The sequence below is a fragment of the Arachis duranensis genome, chromosome 10 (genome assembly GCF_000817695.3).
Source record: "Arachis duranensis cultivar V14167 chromosome 10, aradu.V14167.gnm2.J7QH, whole genome shotgun sequence".
In the NCBI taxonomy this organism is placed as follows: Eukaryota; Viridiplantae; Streptophyta; class Magnoliopsida; order Fabales; family Fabaceae; genus Arachis; species Arachis duranensis.
Window position 1 is genome coordinate 55,504,758 of NC_029781.3, and position 18,914 is coordinate 55,523,671.

At 36.4% G+C, this 18,914-nt stretch overlaps 3 protein-coding genes across 6 annotated transcripts; 1 reads left to right on the forward strand and 2 right to left on the reverse strand.

The window, feature by feature from the left end:
• Positions 1 to 4,876: 4,876 nt before the first annotated feature.
• Positions 4,877 to 5,557, reverse strand: LOC107469892 (uncharacterized). The gene has a single exon (XM_016089280.1). The coding sequence runs from the start codon at positions 5,555 to 5,557 to the stop codon at positions 4,877 to 4,879; it is 681 nt and encodes a 226-aa protein (XP_015944766.1).
• Positions 5,558 to 9,347: 3,790 nt separating this feature from the next.
• Positions 9,348 to 14,541, forward strand: LOC107469895 (probable receptor-like protein kinase At1g49730). Of its 3 annotated transcripts, XM_016089285.3 has the most exons (10): positions 9,348 to 9,497; positions 9,653 to 9,738; positions 11,180 to 11,728; positions 12,162 to 12,455; positions 12,553 to 12,814; positions 12,895 to 12,947; positions 13,223 to 13,290; positions 13,389 to 13,478; positions 13,627 to 13,711; positions 13,821 to 14,541. In XM_016089285.3, the coding sequence occupies exons 2-10, from the start codon at positions 9,666 to 9,668 to the stop codon at positions 14,363 to 14,365; spliced, it is 2,019 nt and encodes a 672-aa protein (XP_015944771.1). In that variant the 5' UTR covers positions 9,348 to 9,497; positions 9,653 to 9,665; the 3' UTR covers positions 14,366 to 14,541. The 3 variants fall into 3 exon arrangements, with proteins under 3 accessions (XP_015944771.1, XP_015944770.1, XP_015944769.1); XM_016089284.3 differs by having other exon boundaries at positions 9,371 to 9,738; positions 12,168 to 12,455; XM_016089283.3 differs by having other exon boundaries at positions 9,374 to 9,738.
• A 74-nt stretch (positions 14,542 to 14,615) lies between these two features.
• Positions 14,616 to 17,757, reverse strand: LOC107469896 (uncharacterized). 2 transcript variants are annotated; one of them, XM_016089288.3, is made up of 3 exons: positions 17,597 to 17,754; positions 17,381 to 17,480; positions 14,616 to 16,552 (listed from the first exon to the last, which is right to left on the reverse strand). In XM_016089288.3, exon 3 carries the CDS (start codon positions 16,523 to 16,525, stop codon positions 14,933 to 14,935), a length of 1,593 nt encoding a protein of 530 aa, XP_015944774.1. In that variant the 5' UTR covers positions 16,526 to 16,552; positions 17,381 to 17,480; positions 17,597 to 17,754; the 3' UTR covers positions 14,616 to 14,932. The 2 variants fall into 2 exon arrangements, with proteins under 2 accessions (XP_015944774.1, XP_052111197.1); XM_052255237.1 differs by having other exon boundaries at positions 17,381 to 17,757.
• Positions 17,758 to 18,914: the final 1,157 nt, after the last annotated feature.

Here is an 18,914-nt window from a genome sequence, read left to right on the forward strand (position 1 = left end):
TGAGAGGAGCTCCCCATAAGTCCAACTTAAGGACAATAAACAAAAGTGCTAGGTGGGAGACACCCCACCAAGGTAATATCTTTTCATTTTCTCTTTTGTAAATATTGGTAGAATTAGTTTAAATTATTGTTTTGATTGGTTTCTTGAGTACATTTGGTAGTTTAGTATGTTAAATAAGGTTTTAGGGTGTTTTGGGTAGCTGTTTGGAGGTTTGGAATGCTTGGATTGGTGCAAAAACATAGAAAAATTTTGAAAAAAATAGAGCCCCATCCACGCATATGCGCACTGCACGCGTACGCGTGCATCAAGCATTTTTTCCAACCTACGTGACGCGCCATGTACGCGTACGTGCGGATGCACAAATTCCACCCCCAGCCAAAAACTCGAGAGTTAGGCCTGCACTGTGCGAAAATTGGGCCTAAGGCACAAACCAATTCGTGCGTACGCACACCTGGCGCGTACACGCCCTTTTGGCAACTTGCAGATTGACGCACAGGCGCACTATGTGCGTGCGCGCCGATCGCTCATATGCACTCATGGTACATTTTCCAGAGTGTTATGCCCACGTTGCGCCAACGTTGTGCCTTTGGCACAAACTTACTCACGCGTACGCGCCACTCTAGGAATAATCCATCGATGCGGATGCACTCTGTACACGTACGCGTCGTGTCCATCACACCACCACCCGCACGCGCGCGCCATGCGTTCATACGCGCGGATGTCCTTCTTTCACTATATTTCTTTTCTTCTCCCCTTTCCTTTTCTTTCCTCCTACTTTCTTCTTCCCCTCTCCTACCCCTCATTCAACACTCCCAAACACCATTGATAACCATTTATTTTAGTTAACTAATTAGTTAGTTAGTTAGTTGATTAGTTAGTTTTCATTTAGTTTTCTCTTCTTCATTATAAGTGTTGGATTGTTATTCTTGTTTACCATTAATTGCTGCTGAGTATTAAAAAGGGAAGTTTTCTTAACATCACTATGTTTATAATCTTTGTTGGATTCTATTGTTGAGGTTATATTTTGCTACTTGGTTTTGTATTTTTCATGCTCACCTTTTAAGAATGCCAAGTGATGAGAATTGCCTTCGAGCTTGTAACTCTTCTTGAATTACATGATTTGGCCACCATGTGATTTGAGCCTTATTCTGTGATTAGGCAACTCTTGATGGATGATGTTGTGCATTTACCTTAATGCCTTGTGTTATGATCATATGCATCCATATGCTTTAGCTTGAATGCTTTCATGCTTCTTTAATGCTTGTTTTACCTTACAAGTTTACTTAAAGCATTTCAAGCACATTAGAATGAGTAAAGAGCTTGCTTCTTTCATGACATAACTTTTATGCTAATATGTGTTCTAAACCGCATAATTCAGAATTCACATACCTAATATTTCCTAATGTCACACTAATTCACTCACTCAATTCTAGTGATTTACCTCATTCCAACATTGTATGCTTCCTTGTTTTTGTTTTCTCATCTTATGGTGTTGTTTTTTACTTTTCATGATTGATGCACCACAAGCAATAATGGAAGCAAGACAAAGAACACGCAGCACCGGTTGACCTACCAGCTGAAGGTAGCAATCCGGAGATTCACCGTACCCCCTTGCTCATCCTTGAATGCACCGAGGACGGTGCAAACTTTTAAGTGTGGGGAGGTCGTCCGACCAATCGACGATTTTGGGTGACGAATTTTTAATTCCAACACTTTTGCATTTCATCTTAGGTTTTTTGGATTTTTGTTTGCATTTTTTCTATTTTTGCATACATATACAAAATAAGCTTAGTCAAAATAACGAAAATTTTCAAGATTTCTATCTATAGGACACCTCAATTGATTTGAGTGAAACTTTTTCCTAGAACTTGCTTGAATTATATATATTATGGATTATGTTTTGAGCTAAGAACACAAGCAAGTGAGATTTGAGCCTAATGGTGTGGTTACATCTTATAACCACTTATATTTCCTTCTTGTGTGCAATTGTTCTCTTCCTATGATTGCAATCTTTGATTTGTTTGATTTTTTATGTCCATTATTTTGTGTATACATGCATTTATATGATTGAGGCCATCATTTCATTAGCTCACTTACCCAAATAGCCTTACCTTTGATCTTCCATTGTTAGCCAATTTGAACCTATGATTAACCCACTTTGTTCTTTATTTTAGCATATTACAAGCCTTAAAGCGAAAAATAATAAATATCCTATTTAAATCTTTGATTAGCTTAGGCTAGTGAGAGTGCTTATTTTCAAGTTTAGTGAGGATTGGGAACATTGGTTGGGATAAAAGGGTGTGTTTGTATTTTTATATTTGGGAATTGGGTACATACTCGTGTATTAATTAAATGTAAAGACTTTATGCATTGATGTTCCTGTATATAGTTTGAAGAAAAAAATAAAATTGGGAAAAACAAAAGAAAAAAAAGCGAAAAAGAAAAGAAAAGAAAGAAAAAAAAGTAGAAAAAGAAAGAAAAAGAAGAAAAATAATAAAAGGGGACAAAAGGCCCCAAACCAAAGTAAAGCTCAATAAAAGTCAATGCATATGAGTTGTAATCAAGAAGAGAATGCATGAGTATGTGAAAAAGTGAAAAATGGGTAGTTAGGTTAGAACTTAATTGTATAGGATATCCTAGGTTAGGTGAAAAGTTTAAACTTATCAAAGATTCAAATTCCAAGCTCACTTAACCATATATGCATCCTACCTTAACCCTAACCCCATTACAACCTAAAGAAAAGACCTCATGATAATTGTATGCATGCATGAAATAAATGTTGATTGTTAGAAGAAAAAAACAAACCTTAGAAAGCATGAAATAGAGGAGAATTGAGAGAATCAACCCTAAACACTTGAGCGAATAGAGCGTAAACACATCCGGTGAGGGTTCGATTGCTCAATTACATGTTTTCCCCTATGATCATCATTCTTCATGCAAGTTTGTAAAAATATTTAATAGCTCAATTCAATTGTGGTTTGGCATGGTTGCTAACACCCACATCCCTTATGCATATATGTTCTCTTGGGAATTGATTTATTTTGACTAAACAATTGTATTCATTTAGATAGTTACATATAGGTAGATTGCATTTAGTTAGATTTCATCGAATAAATGTTGATCCCTTTGCTTTCTCTTGGTTTAAGCATGAGGACATGCTTGGTTTAAGTATGGGAGGTTGATAAACCCCATTTTCAAGGTTTATCATGTATTGATTTTAGGGGATTTTACCACCTTTTACCCATATTCATTCAACGAAATAGCATGGTTTCATAATTGTCTCCCAATTTGTGCTTAAGTGTGAAAACATGCTTTTTAGGTCCTTAATTGGCTAAGTTCAATTCACCCTTAATTCCACTAGATGACTTGATTTATTTGTTAAGTGATTTCAGGTTGAAAAGGCTATGAATGAATCAAAGGATTGAAGAGGAAAGCATGCAAAGCGGAGAAATCATGAAAAGCCAAAGATGTGGAAAATGCTAAGGACGCGCGCACACACTGTACACCCCCGCGCGGATTGCAAACTAACTCATGGACGCGCACGTGCACTGTGCACGTCCGTGCCGAAGGCCGCGCGTAATTTTTAAATAGAAAATGTGCCCAGCAAATTCAAAGAGCTGTGGGGCCCAATTCGCAACCAACTTTGGCGCCAAAATGCATTTAAAGGACCAAGGATTGAAGGGAATCAACACTTCTCTCTAGGATTATGATTAGAATTAGGCTTAGTTCTTAGATCTAGGGTTTAGTTCATATCTTCTTCCACTTCTTCTTCTCAATTCCTTGTTGTTACATTCATCATTCTTCTATTCTTTTGTTGTAATTTCCTTTATGTTGTTCTTATACTCTGTTGTAGATCTACTATTGTTCCTTCCATTTTCTTTCAATTCAATTCAAGGTAATTCATAATAATTGTGTTTCTTTTTTATTGTTGTTGTTAATTCCTTTCAATAATTGTTGTTAGATTTCATTCTTGTTGTAGATTTCATGTGCTTTCCTTCTATGCCTCTTATGTGTTTGATAAAATGCTTCTTTTGGTTTTAGTATAGATTTTGCTCATCTTGACTCTGGTAGAGTAATTAGTGACTCTTGAGTTGTCTAATTCCTTTGTTGATTGATAATTAGAAGTTGCTAATTGATTTGGATGCCTCTAAAGCTAGTCTTTCCTTTAGGAATTGATTAGGACTTGAGGAATCAAATTGATTCATCCACTTGTCTTTCCTCCATGGTTAAAGGTTAACTAAGTGGTAGGAATGAACAATTTGTCATCACAATTGAGGAGGATATATAACTAGGATAGGATTTCTAGTTCTCATATCTTGCCAAGAGCTCTATTAGTTGTTAGTTTATTTTCTTTGCCATTTATATTTCTTGTCTAAAATCTTAAAAACCCCAAATATAACTCACAACTAATAACAAGACACTTCATTACAATTCCTAGGGAGAACGACCCGAGGTTCAATACTTCGGTTTATAAATTTTAGGGGTTTGTACTAGTGACAAACAACTTTTTGTATGAAAGGATTATTGATTGGTTTAGAAACTATACTTGCAACGAGAATTCAATTGTGAAATTCTAGACCGTCAAAAATCCAATCATCATTAAGAAAGTACCTTTGTTGTAACCTTTAGTTGTAATGAACATAAACAAGATCATTAAGTTTTTTATGCTCTAACCGATTCCTCTTCTTTGAGTGAATGTGTTAAAAAATACTCCAGTTACGCTCACAACCTGAAGAGCTACAAGTTTGGCTTAAAACACAAATAGCCAACTTTTGCAAATTTGGTGCTCCACAATCATAAGATTCCCACCATTTATCTTAACATAAAAAACAAAAATATAATTTATCACAATCATAAATATCACATAATAAATACATCACAATCGTAAAAGACCAAATTTATGAAGAAATTCACCTGGCATAACAGTGGTTCGTTGACGTATTGCAGATTGTCTTTCGAAATCTTGTTCAGCATTCTTAAAGATTCTCTTCTCACTTGTCAGCTTAGAATTCAATACAAGATCATTATAAGCATATTTCTCAATGACATCCAACAAGCCAAAAGTTGTTTGTTTGTGCTTTTCAAATTCTCTAGCGTTAAATCGAAAAGCTAGATTGAACCAATAACCAGCGGCATGAAGATTTTTCTTAAGTTGTGCATCCCAACGGGTATCTAAAATCTTCAAATAAGGATCAGTAACGTTCTTTCTTTTCTGAAACCTCTTCACCATTTCTTCTCTAGCCTTATAAATAGCTTGATAAAGAAAACCCATGGCAACTCTATCTTTACTATCCACAATACGTAAAACACAAACAGGAGGCTCAATAAGCTTAACAATATCAGTGCATTGACTCCAAAATTTAGAATCCAAGACTTGATCTACAAATTTCTTAGCTTTGGCATCTTTGGGGTAAGCTGAGCTTATCCATTCTTTAGAGGTCACTATAGCTCTCAAAGGATCCTTTTGAGCAAAAATACTTTGCAAAGCAATGAAATTAGTGGCAAACCGAGTTGGAGCTGGACGAAGTATTTCCCGCCCACCTGTAAACTTTCTCATCAAGAACAGTGGATAGCAATGATTATAGATATACTTGGTGATCACTGAAGCTTGTGACAAAGTTTCACTCACTTCTTGTAACTTCCCAATATCTTGAAACACAGATTAACACAATGAGCTGCACAAGGGGACCAATACAATTTAGAAAACTCAGCCTCCAACAACCTTCCCGCAGCAAAATAGTTTGCAGCATTGTCCGTTACAATATGCACAACATTCTCAAGACCAAAAAATAATACAACATCCCTAAACAACTTAAACAAAGCATCAGCAGTTTTTGAGACATTAGAAGCATCAAATGACTTTAGAAAAAGAGTTCCTTTAGGACAATAAACTAAAAAATTAATCAAAGTACACCTACAACGATCAGTCCATCCATCGGCCATAATAGTGCATCGAGTTTGTTTCCAAATCTCATGATAACCATCAATCATTTTCCTCACATCCTCAACTATTTTACTTAACAAATACCCACGGGCTCTTGGATAATTTGGCCCTTTATACCCTGCACCCATGCTTGCAATAGCATCAATCATTAGCTGATAATAAGCTAAATTAACAGCAATAAATGGAACAGAGGCATCCATCATCTATTTTGCAATAGCAATATCACACTTCTCCACAATTTCTTTGCTTTGAAGAACGCTTTTGATAGTTGGTTGAACTCCGGGTGTTGTTGCCAATGGAAAATAGGATTGTAAACCTTTGACTTGTTTTCCTTTTCTAGAGCCAGGTGCTGGAACTCTGGATTTTTGTTGTTGTTGCATCTCATTATGTTCGATCTCATCAAATTCTCTTTCAACTTCATCACAAGCATGATAACTTTCTGCATACTATTCTTGAGTTTTTCTTTTCTCGCTTCGAAGCTCTTCAATGCTTTGTTGGAATGGGCATCTCACTGCAGCTGGCACCTTTCAACATGACTTAATATCTCCTATTTTTCCAGCCAAATGAAGCTTAAACTGATGAATTCCTCCACCCCTAATAAGCTTCTCACAATATATGCATAGTAGAATGGTTTTTCCATATTCCACAACTTGTTTATAATGACCCCACGCAAGATCAGTTTTTGCTCTATTATTGTATTTTTCAGTTCTGACTGATGCATCAGGAGTTGATCCTTATTCTTGCAAAGATGGTGTTTCTGATGGTGTATTCGCAGAAGCCATTCTAAAAGAATATGGAGTAGCAAAAGTATAAAACAATAGCAATCCTAAATTCCCTAATTCTTATTCCCTATTCAGCAAGACAACAACCTTAAAGGCTTAAATAGTTAAATTCATAGCAACCTTAAATAGTTAAATTCACAACACAAGCATATTCATAACAGAACAGACAACATAAAAACATTGGCCATAACTCATAACAGCTTCATATTCATAATTTCAAGTTTTCAACAAGCGTATTCAACACAGAACAAATCAACATAACAATATTATTCATAGTTTAAAGCTTTCAACAAGCATATTCATCCCAGAAATTTCAAGTTTTCACAACTTCATAATTTCAAATATTCAACAAGCATAGAGTAGAAGTGCAAAATAGAGGAGAACTGAAGAACAACATATTCAACTAATTTGTTTGACAGCGCAGAAGAGCGAGGCAATGGCGAGGGCGACAGCACAGCAATGGCGAGGCAACAGTGAGGGCGACGGCGCAGCAACGGCGAGGCAACGGCGATGGAGATGAGAGACAGGATGAAGCGGAGCCGCGGGTCTGTTTTGTTCCTTCAGACTTCAAAATGGGTGTCTGGCGGTGAGACGAAGAAGACGATGGCGGGCGGCTAGCGACAATGGCTGGGTGAGTGACATTGTGACAGAGTGGGTGAGGTGATGACGAGGAGGGTTAGCTGTTAGGGGATTAGGGTTGGGGAAAAGTGGAAACATGGATTGGGGGTGGAGGGGGGATAGGATACTGTATACGAGACTTTTCTTTTTTTTAATAAACCAAAACGACATCGTTTTAAAAAATGAATAAAAAAAAGCTTCCGAACCGATTGGTTGAGCAAAAACTGCCGGTTTTTCAGTTTTCATCAGAATTGGTCGGTTCAACCCGGTTCTCAACGATTCTCTTCCTTGTCCGGTCATATTACTCTACTGGACCGGTTAGGGATCCGGTTCACCAGTTTTCTGATCGAACCGGCTAGTCCGGTCCGGTTTTTACAACTATGGTTAGTAGGAATGTTTGGTTTGGGGTTATTAGTTTTTTTAAGTCTTTTGGCCACGCTTTTAAAGCGTGCCAAAACAATATCAGGATATGGCCACGCTTTATAAACGTTACTATAATGAAACTCTATTGCCACGCTTTCAAAATATCCCTGTTTCTCTCTATGACCACACTTTTAAAGCGTGGCAGAAAAAAAACGTGGTTGTATCTCTATTCAATTGCCATCCTCACAAAAGCGTGGCCATTGACCCTTTTTGCCACGCTTTTGAAGCGTGGCGAGAAAAAACATGGCCGAATCTTTATTTAATCGCCACTCTCACAAAAGCATGGCAAGAAAAAAGCGTGGCCATAGACCTTTTTTCTTGTAGTGTTTTTAGAAAAAGTTTCTATTAACCTTAAGTCCTTCACATTTGTTAACAAGACTCATTCATAATTCGCAATTAATTATTTTTGCAAATATTATATATTTTTTGAAAAACTTTTTTTTATCTGTTTTCTTCTTTAGAATTTGTTTCTAATAATGAACCCGTTATTATTTATTTGAGATATTAATTAAAATAGTCTTAAAAAATTACACGCATGTCAGTTTAATTTTAAAAAATAATTATTGATCTCTTAAAAACAATTTCAATTCAACCCTTATTTGTTAGTAGGGATGGCAACGAGGCGGAAACAGGAAATACCTTTCCGTTTTTCATCCCCACTCCTAGATTTGCTTTTATTTCGACTCTAATTCCTGTTGTGCAGGAATATTGTCTCCCATTTCCATTTTCTGCGGATTTTCATTTTTCGCGAGGCCTTTCATCTTCTTATATTGATTATTTATATGAAAGTTCTAATGAAAAATTAAAGAAAATAAATCAAAAAACATTATTACAAAATATAAGAACATAGTCATGCAGCGGTAAAAAGGGAAAAGGACACCGAAATCGGAGACAATGAGGTGGCGAGAAGGTGACGACATGAAAAGCACTAAGTAGTAGCGACGAAGGGTATGGTTGTGACACTATAAGAGATTGGAATTTACGAATTTTGACTTTTTCGGATGACTTGGAGAGTGAGACGATAGAATGTTAATGTTATGGAGAGAAGAGAAGGCACTTTTAAAATTAGGGTTAAGTTTTTCAATATATATATAATATGTGAAATGACTAAAAAATTTACATTAAAAATAAATTATTAAAGATATTTAAATAAATTTAATAATTCGAAGATTAATGAAAATAAAGCGGAAATCCTTGCTCGAGTCCCACATCTTCCTCAAAAAAATTTTGCTCCATATTCATTTTCACAGAAAAAATTCATATTCAAATTCTCATTTAGAGCGATTTTTGCACTTCGAAAAGTTTTGTCATCCCTGTTTGTTAGCTCTCTTTTGATGTGAAGTGATGCGCAATCTATTCTAAACATATATATTACTCATCTAAATGCACAAACAAACTAGGAAGTGATGCCAATTACTTAAGACTAGGGTTGAAATTGTGAGCAATAATGGCACATGACCAAAACTTTGAAATGGGTCAAGATTATGCTGTATGGATTACGGAATATGAAGGAAGCGACAGATGAATGAACCCCACACCAAAGGCATCTAAAAGCAAAAATTATAAAAAATAAAATGTTCTTCCTCATCAATGCACATTTATTCAGTGCAAAACAAAAGTACCTAACCCCCTCTCTCTCTCTCTCTCTCTTCAGACCCACTAGTCTTTCTCAAAACCAATGTGACATCCAAACACACCAGTATACCACGGTGACTCTGAGCGAGTGAACGGTATGTGTTGTTTGTTACTTGTTACCGTTCCCATTTCCCAAAACCAGTTAATCAAATTATCGAATTAATCATATTTCATACTCACATAAACATAACCCACTCTTTCATTTCATGTTGTGCTCTCTCTTCTTCTTCTTCTCTTTCTTCTCTCTCAGCTGCTCAACCAACATGCTCTGCTGCCTTCCCTTCTTTTTTGGATTTGCGGTTTTTCTTGGAATGCACTTCCCTTCATTAATGGCTGGTTAGTTTTCTATCTTAAAGTTCTTTCCTTTCTTAACTTCCATCCCTCCTTTCATTATTCTCCTACCCTTGTGTGTAGTGTCTGCTACCCATTGTTGAAAAAAAAATAAAAAAAATCAAATTTTGTGGCATTTTTCGATGACCCATCTTGGGGAAAGTTGAAGAAATTGTGGAGCTAAGGTCTACATGATGTGTTTGTTAGTTGTTTTTTGTAGCATTAACTAATTCCATATAGTTTGTTATGTTTGTTTGCTATGGCAATTTGTATTTATGACTTGGTCAAAAGTGTATTTATTATGAAAGGATGGAGTAACATTTTCCTTAATAAAGTTGCTAACTTGCAAAACAGCTGGAAGAAGCATGTGATGGATTTCTGGCTATATAGCAAAGTCTTTTTATGACCAGAATGGTAGTTAAATTGGTTGCAGAAACCAGTGTTGAAAAATGAAAGTAACAGCTAAAAAATCTAGGTCTTCTAGTAGTGGTTGACTTTGAGTTATCATCTGAGAAGAAACCAGGACCATTTTATTTACCGCATTTATTATTGACCCTGCATGCCATGCTCTTTTGTACTACTTTTTTAACTGTCATACACGCTACATTAAAATGGAAGTGTTCCAAACTTCTTGTAAAATTTGAGGCATTTGGTTAGAGAATGAATTGCAACCATATAAGGGCCTTAACATGATTATTAATTTATAGTTTGTTCCTTGCTTCCCCTCATTATTCTATGTAAATTTTAATTTTATAATAAGGTCTAAGAGGGATTGTGTTCTGTCCATGATTTAAATTTTGAAGGGGGATGTCAGAAATTTAAACCATTTCTAGTCCTCAGTTTATTTGCTCAAGATTTTCAGAACCTCGTTACTCTCTTGATTTGTTCTTAAGCAAATTCAAAAGCCATCTAGATTTCATGTTTATAAGTTTATTTCAATCTTATGGGCTAACTTCCAATTCATTTAAGTGTTTGTGAGAACTATGTCAATATATATTATTGGCCTAAAAAGATATAAGCCTATGAACATCAGGATTAGAGTTTTGCTTACCTTATTAGTAACCCAGTCATTTAACTTGGTTTCAAGAGATAGATACATTTCTACAATATTTTCTCGTATTTTAAGATCAACCAATTTTGGAATTATGAATAGAGTAGGTTACATAAAATTGTTCAAGTTGCATATATTATTGAATGGAAACAGAAGAGATAATCAAAGAAGCTTGTGCTCAAAACTAAGAACAATGGCAATACTGCATTTGCATATTAATTTGATTTAGCATGATTGTTCTGAAATAAAATAAAATACAAGGATAAAAAAATAAACAAAGTTAACATGCTTGTGTGTCTTTCAAATGTGCTCGCAGTATATGGCTGTCTTTACAGTCGTAGGAATACCAAATGCAGCTTAGTGATCTAATATGCTGATATGCTGCTTCTTTTGCAGATTGCCCTTTGGATTTTTCCGCTTCAAACTTTACACTGGCTTCCTCTCTATGTTCTAACCAAGGTGATAGGGGAAACTGTTGCCGCTACATTAATGCTAATGTTGCAATTTCTGTTGCTCGTTTCGCTAATTCAACGAGCATCCTGGGGGTCCCTCCAAATGACTCTGTTTCCTGTCTCCAAACTATATCTGATAACTTGCAACTTAATGGAGTTCCACAAAATGCAACAGCTTTCTGTGGTTTTGGGACCAAAATTCCTGTTAATTATGAATGTAAGGGACGGACTAGTGTCATGCAAATGCTGCAATCTCCTAGATTCGCGGAGGTCACAAAAAATTGCAAAGTGTCACTTGGAGAGGAAAGAAAATGTAGGAAGTGCTTAAATGCAGGCTTTGGTTATCTGCATCATTTGGGAATTAATGATAATATAACACTCAGTACTTGTCGTGATGCAACTTTTGCTGCACTTGCAAGCCAACTTGATCACCAATCTACAACTGACATTGCAAGCTGTTTCTTTGGTGTTCAAGGACTTCTTGGGCCTCCTGGTATGAACATTTTTAAATTATAAGTTTTTACAATAGAATAGTTGCGATGCTCTCCCCATTTGGCTCTCTTTGAATACATGAGTTTGTACATGTGCTAATGCTATTACATACACAATTACGTATATGAGTCCTGATATATTGTGAAGCAATATTCTAGATTCTCCTCATCTTCCTACTTTAATAAGCAATGATTGCAAAATCCCCTTATGGTTGGCATGTTAAAGGATGAATGGAAACTGTAGGAATACTTATTCCACAGCTGAATTAGACTCGAAAAATCTCGAGAAGGGCTAGTTTTATATAATGTGCAACAGATGACTGCTTATATTATTCCAATTATATTGCTATTAAATATTTATTTAACATATACAATGAAGTCTGTGTACTGTTGTGACAGAGTAAAACTTACCATATTTTGCAAACACGATGCTAGTTTCAGTGTCATCGTCCCCATCCTTGCCGAGTCCCGAGGCTTCTCCAAGTCCAGTGGTTGCTGATAGTCCAAGCCAACTATTGTTAGGTGCACCTTTTAAGGGAAACCACCATACATATCACTTGACATTAGTTCCAGGTATTGCTATTGCCGTCACCGCTGTTGCTGTTGGGATGCTCATAGTCTTGATAGTTCTAATTCGTAAAAAAAGCAGAGAGCTAGATGATCCTGATGATTTCGGAAAAACTTCTTCAAAAACCATGCCTCCTTTTGCAACATGGAAGTTTCAGGAAGGTAAGTTTATGTTTTGAATCTGCTGCTTCATTTCTGAAACTTTTCTTTATGAAACACATCATAACCAGCTCTACCTTGTTCTCCATTCTTCTACCAGGTTCTTCAGCTATGTTCCGAAAATTTAGCTACAAGGAGATAAAGAAGGCAACAGAGGATTTTAGCACCGTCATCGGGCAAGGGGGATTTGGAACAGTGTATAAAGCTCATTTTAGTGATGGCCTGGTGGCAGCAGTGAAGCGCATGAACAGAGTGTCAGAGCAGGGAGAGGATGAGTTCTGCCGAGAAATCGAACTTCTTGCACGGCTGCACCATCGGCATCTTGTTTCTTTAAGAGGCTTCTGCATAAAAAAACACGAGAGGTATCTCTTTATCTGCTTTTTTTTGTGTTTCTTAACACCAGATATCGGTAAATCAAGCTCTTTTGCATCTCTAATGGCAGGTTTCTGATGTATGAGTACATGGGAAATGGAAGCTTGAAAGATCATCTTCATTGTATGCCTCTTAGTCTTAGTATCTATACATTGTTTTCAATGGTACATTTAAGATATTATTTGGTTGGATTTAAAAGGACACCTCTATCTATATATTGTTTTCAATAATAGTACACTTTAAGATATTACTATTATGCTCTTCTGCATCTTTTTCTAGTAACAATTATCTATTCAACAAAATAATAGCCTTAGAGAATTGTGGAATGCAGCTGAATCTATTAGCTTGTTCCCCCTAACGAACCCGATCTCACATTTCATTCTTTTTTTCTTGTGCAGCTCCTGGTAGAACACCGCTAAGTTGGCGAACTAGAATCCAAATTGCGATTGACGTAGCTAATGCATTGGTACATATGATTGATTAGTTTAATATCAAGCTTTAATATCTTCTTGTTTGGTATTTTTATTGTTGAATCACACTTTGCCTTTGCATCGTCACATGCAGGAGTACCTTCATTTATATTGTGATCCTCCTCTGTGCCATAGAGACATTAAGTCTAGCAACACTTTGCTGGATGAGAATTTTGTTGCTAAGGTGGGATAACTATTCATCCTCTTTTTTCAGAACTGAATAGTTCAAAAACAGCACAAATTTTATGATGCAGTAATATTTAGATAGTCACAGACACCTTTTAAGCGTTAATTGATTCTTTATTTTTTTCCTGTGTCACATCGTTTCACAGATAGCCGATTTTGGCCTTGCACAGGCATCAAAAAATGGTTCGATATGCTTTGAACCTCTAAACACTGAAATCCGAGGAACTCCAGGTATAAAATTCTTCTGACCTTTCTTCCTCATCTTTCATTTACATGCTTTAGAAGATGACTGTATGTCCCTGAAATTCAATATTTTCTCCACTGATGTCATGCATTCCAGGTTATATGGATCCAGAATATGTTGTTACTCAAGAGCTCACCGAGAAAAGCGATATCTACAGTTTTGGGGTGTTACTACTAGAAATCGTGACAGGAAGGCGAGCTATTCAGGATAATAAGAACTTGGTGGAATGGGCGCAACCGTATATGGAATCCGAAACCAGATTATTGGAGCTAGTAGATCCCAACGCGAGGGAGTCTTTTGACTTGGATCAACTCCATACATTAGTGTCTATAGTAGGATGGTGCACCCAGAGAGAAGGAAGGGCAAGGCCTTCAATAAAACAGGTTCTTCGGCTTCTTTATGAGACGTCAGAACCGATGCACAGTGGTTTCCTACAATCCGGCGATGATGAAGACTGTCAGGGAAGTCAGCAGAGAGGCAGAAGAAGCAAGGGGAAAATGCACCGGAATGAAGCTATTTTCAACAGCGGCGATGGAAGATACCTCGCCTCGTCCTCAAGCACATCTCGATCGTATTGCAGTAGGACCTTTTTACTCGAGAGTGGCTCTCCGCAGTCGCCGCCAAATATTTTCTCAGTTTAAGAAAAAATCATCAGGGCTCTTCATCATGTTGACAGGAATTTCTCATTTTTACTTCACACTAACTTCAAATGTTTGGATTTGTTAGTTCCAAGGGTCCATGTATAAAATCTTTGGAGATGAGGAATATAGTACTTTCAGGGTTACCATAAATATATGATGCTTGTTAATTCTTTCTTTGATGACCTGTTGTGAATCTTATAATTTATGATAGAATTCAATCTACAACTTGAAAAATAAACTACTTGAATCATGCTTCAAATTCTAAGTTGATAATGAGAATGATAGGAAAAGGGAAGTACAGAAGACACTACTTTACATTTCTTCCAAGTAGCTGGTAGGTTCCAGAGGCAAGAACTAAAGACAAGGAAACTTTAATACAGATTCAAAATACATGCGGGACAGTGACAATAAAAAATACACACATGTTCCCAGCGTATCATCTTTACTATATAGAAGGAAAATAAATAAAACTAGAATAAGGATGGGATTGCTAGAAAGAACAAGTTTTCCTTCTCTTTTAAAAATATTTTAAGTTAAAACCACAAGGCAGCAATTTGCTTTAGCATTCTAACCCCCCATTGGAGCAAGGAACTTCCTCTTGCTTCCTGGTTCCTCAACCAATACTACAATATCATTGACTTTCTCAAACAAATCCTCCAACTTGTTCACTCCAAGTCTCTGATATTCCAATTGTCTCTTGTACCTTTGTTGGTATATATCCTCAAAACAACCTAGGAATATTCGGCACGAGTAGCTGACTAGAATCTCTTGAAGCTCGAACTTGAACTGCTCAAGAGCACGGTCATTGATAGCTGCTCTCCTTTGACTGCCCTTTCCTACACAATTTCTCTCATCAGGTTCTTCCATGACTAGTCTTTCTTCATCTGAGAACTCATCTGAAGAGACACCACCGGTGACAGTATTCATATTCTCTTCTGGAAGCCCCTTTCCTTTCTTGTCTTTCTTTGCTAGAGCCAATGGGGGAGCGCTCGGGCCTACCTTGAAGTTTCTGAGATACACAAATTTACGCTGACCTTTCCCTTCCACTGCCATTGTATCACCCATCTTCTTGAAAAGATTGACTAATTTAATTGCTCCATAATCAGATACATAAAGAGTTCTCCCATAAGCTTTCTGATACTCTGTTGGAACTCGAGCCAGAGGCAGGCACCCTCCAGAAAGTTCAAGCAACTTTACCAACTGGCCTTTGAGAACATTTAAATCGCTAGACATAGGGCCCCAAAGCTGGCCTTCATTATTGTCACTAGAAGGCATAGATATTCCTGAAACATCAATCATCCCAGGTGGAAGGCTGTGTGATCTCATAGTTGTCGGTAAGCCAGCCATGTTCGATGTGGTACAATTGTATTCAGATAGAGATTGTGAAACCATAGAGAAATCCCTTGAGTTATATAATCTCTGTGACATCCCTCTATAAACTATTGCTTCTTCCTCATTTTGTCCCTCGAAGTTGTCATTAATATGGCACCCCATCAAATATCCAGCAACCTCAACTGAACCTCCACGAGGTGGTACTAAAGCCTTTGCCGGGGGAACAAATCCTTCTCCACGAGCAACGCTAGGCCAATCCCAGACAAACTTTCCGGCATTGCATAAAGCAGATGAAACACCCACCCCAGAAGGGATGACAAGAATTATAGTGTATCCCCGTTGTCCAAGAATGTGAAGTGCTCGGGCAAAGTCAACGTCTCCAGATATTAGCATAATAGATGATGGGGGAGGGTTGTCAAGAGCAAATAAAAACATGTCAACCAAGATTGCTTTATCAGCAGCATCTTTTCTCCCATTAGGAACATCGATGAGATTAACACCAGTTCTTAGACATCCCTCTCGAAGTCGCTTAGGGAAAGCGTTGAAGTCACCATAAGCAGAAAATACCATAACAGTTCCTTGAATTACTGGATGCACTTGCAACGCCATCCTTATATTTCCTGCTACGTCTTCAGGGCAGACATCACTCGGAACAGGACAGTTTTCAATGTCCCAAAGAATAGCTACTGAACCATCCGAGGAGCTATGGGGCTGTTGACTTATAGGGGATTGATGTATGTTACCATTTAATTCAGTGATATCCTTTCCCTTGTGTTCCAAAGATTCAGACAACATTACGGCCATTGGTTTAGTTGGAGTAGCCATCATTTTCAAAGAAAAAGCAATCAGAAGTTCCTGCACAAAATGGAGACAGTGAGATATCATTAAACAGAACAAGTCACCACAAACATCTCATAACATAGTGATATAAAAGGCCATTGCATAAGCCCCCAAAATAAACACCCCCATTGCATAAAAGGTTAATAAGGAAATAAAACATGTTTTTTTTTTTTTTTTACTTTTCTTTTTCCAAGTCCAAAAACCCGTTAACAATCCGAAAATTGTAGAAACTAGTAAGCACGACTGTATCATCAAAGACTCCCTCCCTGTAACCAAAACCTCTAAAGTGAAAAAGCAGAGTTGCGACAGTGCCAAAGCAAGCTGAGGCTGATTGATACATCAAAAGTAACACAAAACGAATCAATCGCTGTTAAGGAAGTAAAACTAGATCACTATTGTACACGAAATATATATAATCACGGAGTATCAATTAGAACACTGACGAAACCAACTCCACATTGAATATCTCAACCCTCACAATGAACAACATCATACATAAATTGGATAAGACCTGATTAACCGTCTCCATCTCCCACAACAAAAACACTTTACTTTATGCAACTTCTAAGCTCTAGAACTTAATCCATACGAAAATCTGTGCAGTCAAATTAAGAAGTTCTGCAAATCCAAAACCAAATGAAGAATGAAAAGTAACCGACGTAAGAGAAACATTAATCCTTTTTTTTTTCTTTTAAATTCTGTTCTTTGAACAGAAATTGTAATAACCAAAAGAATTAAGCTTTGCTGGAAAAAGAACATAACTGAACACGCATAAATTATAAGCGAAAAGATGTAGGTAGGTAACTAAATAAAATAAAATAAGAAAATAACAAGAGAGAGTACCAATTGAGTAGGAGAATGATTGAGGTGAGTTGAGTAGGAGAATAATTGAATCAGATATGAAGAGGTGAATCCTTGGAAAAGTTAAGATCTAATTGAAACCCTGGAAAAAATAATTAAGTTGAACGATCAAACAATGAACCCAATCAATGGTGATCATTGTTTTGTCCCAATATGAAGACGCAAAACCCACGCAAGAAGAAACGGGAGATGAGAAACCTGGTTCTGGTTCGGAGACAGCGAGAAGAGTTGAAAGAGGAAAGAAATTACGGATTTGGGTGGGTTTGCTTATATTCTCTTGATATTTTCACTCTCTTTCAGACTCAAAAAAGTGATACCGAAATAAAGAAACAAACAGCGCTCAAAATGTGTAGTGTATGCAGCCATTCATTACTCCCCACATTTAAAATGGTATCTTCCATATGTGACGAATTAGCTTTTTATTGCACTTTTAATAATTTAATTAAATAAAAAGTATAAATAGACAATAATATTATTGAACAATGTGAACAATAGGATTAAAAAAAGTAAATTAATCCTAAATTTAATTAATACTATGATTAATTAATTTCTAATAATAACTATTGTTGGTCAAAATTTATTTTGTGAAAAGAGGAAGTTAATCGAGTCAACTAAATCGAGGAGAAGGCCCGAATCGAGAAAAGGTTCGAATTGAGAAATCGAGCAAGGCTTTTGAAAGATTTAGTCGAGTAGTCAAAGAGGTGAGAAGGTTAGTGGATAATTAATTACATGGTGAATATCTACAATTGTGAAGCGGGAACAGTTACCAAGGGTAGTTGTATTTTAAATGTTTGTAATTTATTTTAATTGTAATTAATTGTAATTAATGTGATTCAATTAACCGTTATGTAAGATACCCTATATATATTAGGAAGGATTAGAGAATAGAGGTTGGAATTTTGATTCAGAAAACACACTCCTACAATTTCACATCTCAGAAATTTCCTGATCTTGCATTCGAGTTAAATTTCCTGTAGGATTCCTTCCACCTTTCTTTTGTTGTTTCAATTTCAACTTTGTTTGTAAAATTGATGTTTAATTTAATTTCATTTATCAGGCATTTCTTCTCTCTTTCATTTTCGATTTGATTTATCTTTTTACATTTTATTATTGTTATTTCCTTTTGATTCTTATGCAAATCCTTTTATTTATCATCTATTCAATTTGTAGAACTTCAATTTCTAAAATTAATTTATCAATTTACAATTTTATCTTGTCTTTATTCAAAATATTTGTCTAATTGAAAACGCTTTGATGCACTTCTAGAAAACTGGTACTCGCACAGAAGAGTAGGTTTCGCTCCCAGATCACTAGATATCGAATCACCATTGATTTACTAAAAATCGACAAAACAAATTGACATGCCCGGTGGGACAGTTTTAAATCAAAGTGTGTCAAAAAAGTTATTTTTTTCAGTAATTACTTGGTGCATGCGATTACGAAGTGGAAAGATCATTCACATGGCTGATGAAGTGTCAAATGTGAATGGTGGTTCTTCCACCAATAATAGCATACC

Coding starts and splice junctions, on each gene's coding strand:
- LOC107469892 (XM_016089280.1), bottom strand. CDS start 5,557: ATGAGAAAGTTTACAGGTGGGCGGGAAATACTTCGTCCAGCTCCAACT.
- LOC107469895 (XM_016089283.3), top strand. CDS start 9,609: ATGTTGTGCTCTCTCTTCTTCTTCTTCTCTTTCTTCTCTCTCAGCTGC. Junction 12,815..12,894: donor TGCATAAAAAAACACGAGAG/GTATCTCTTTAT, acceptor CTCTAATGGCAG/GTTTCTGATGTATGAGTACA. Junction 13,291..13,388: donor TTGACGTAGCTAATGCATTG/GTACATATGATT, acceptor CGTCACATGCAG/GAGTACCTTCATTTATATTG.
- LOC107469896 (XM_052255237.1), bottom strand. CDS start 16,525: ATGATGGCTACTCCAACTAAACCAATGGCCGTAATGTTGTCTGAATCT.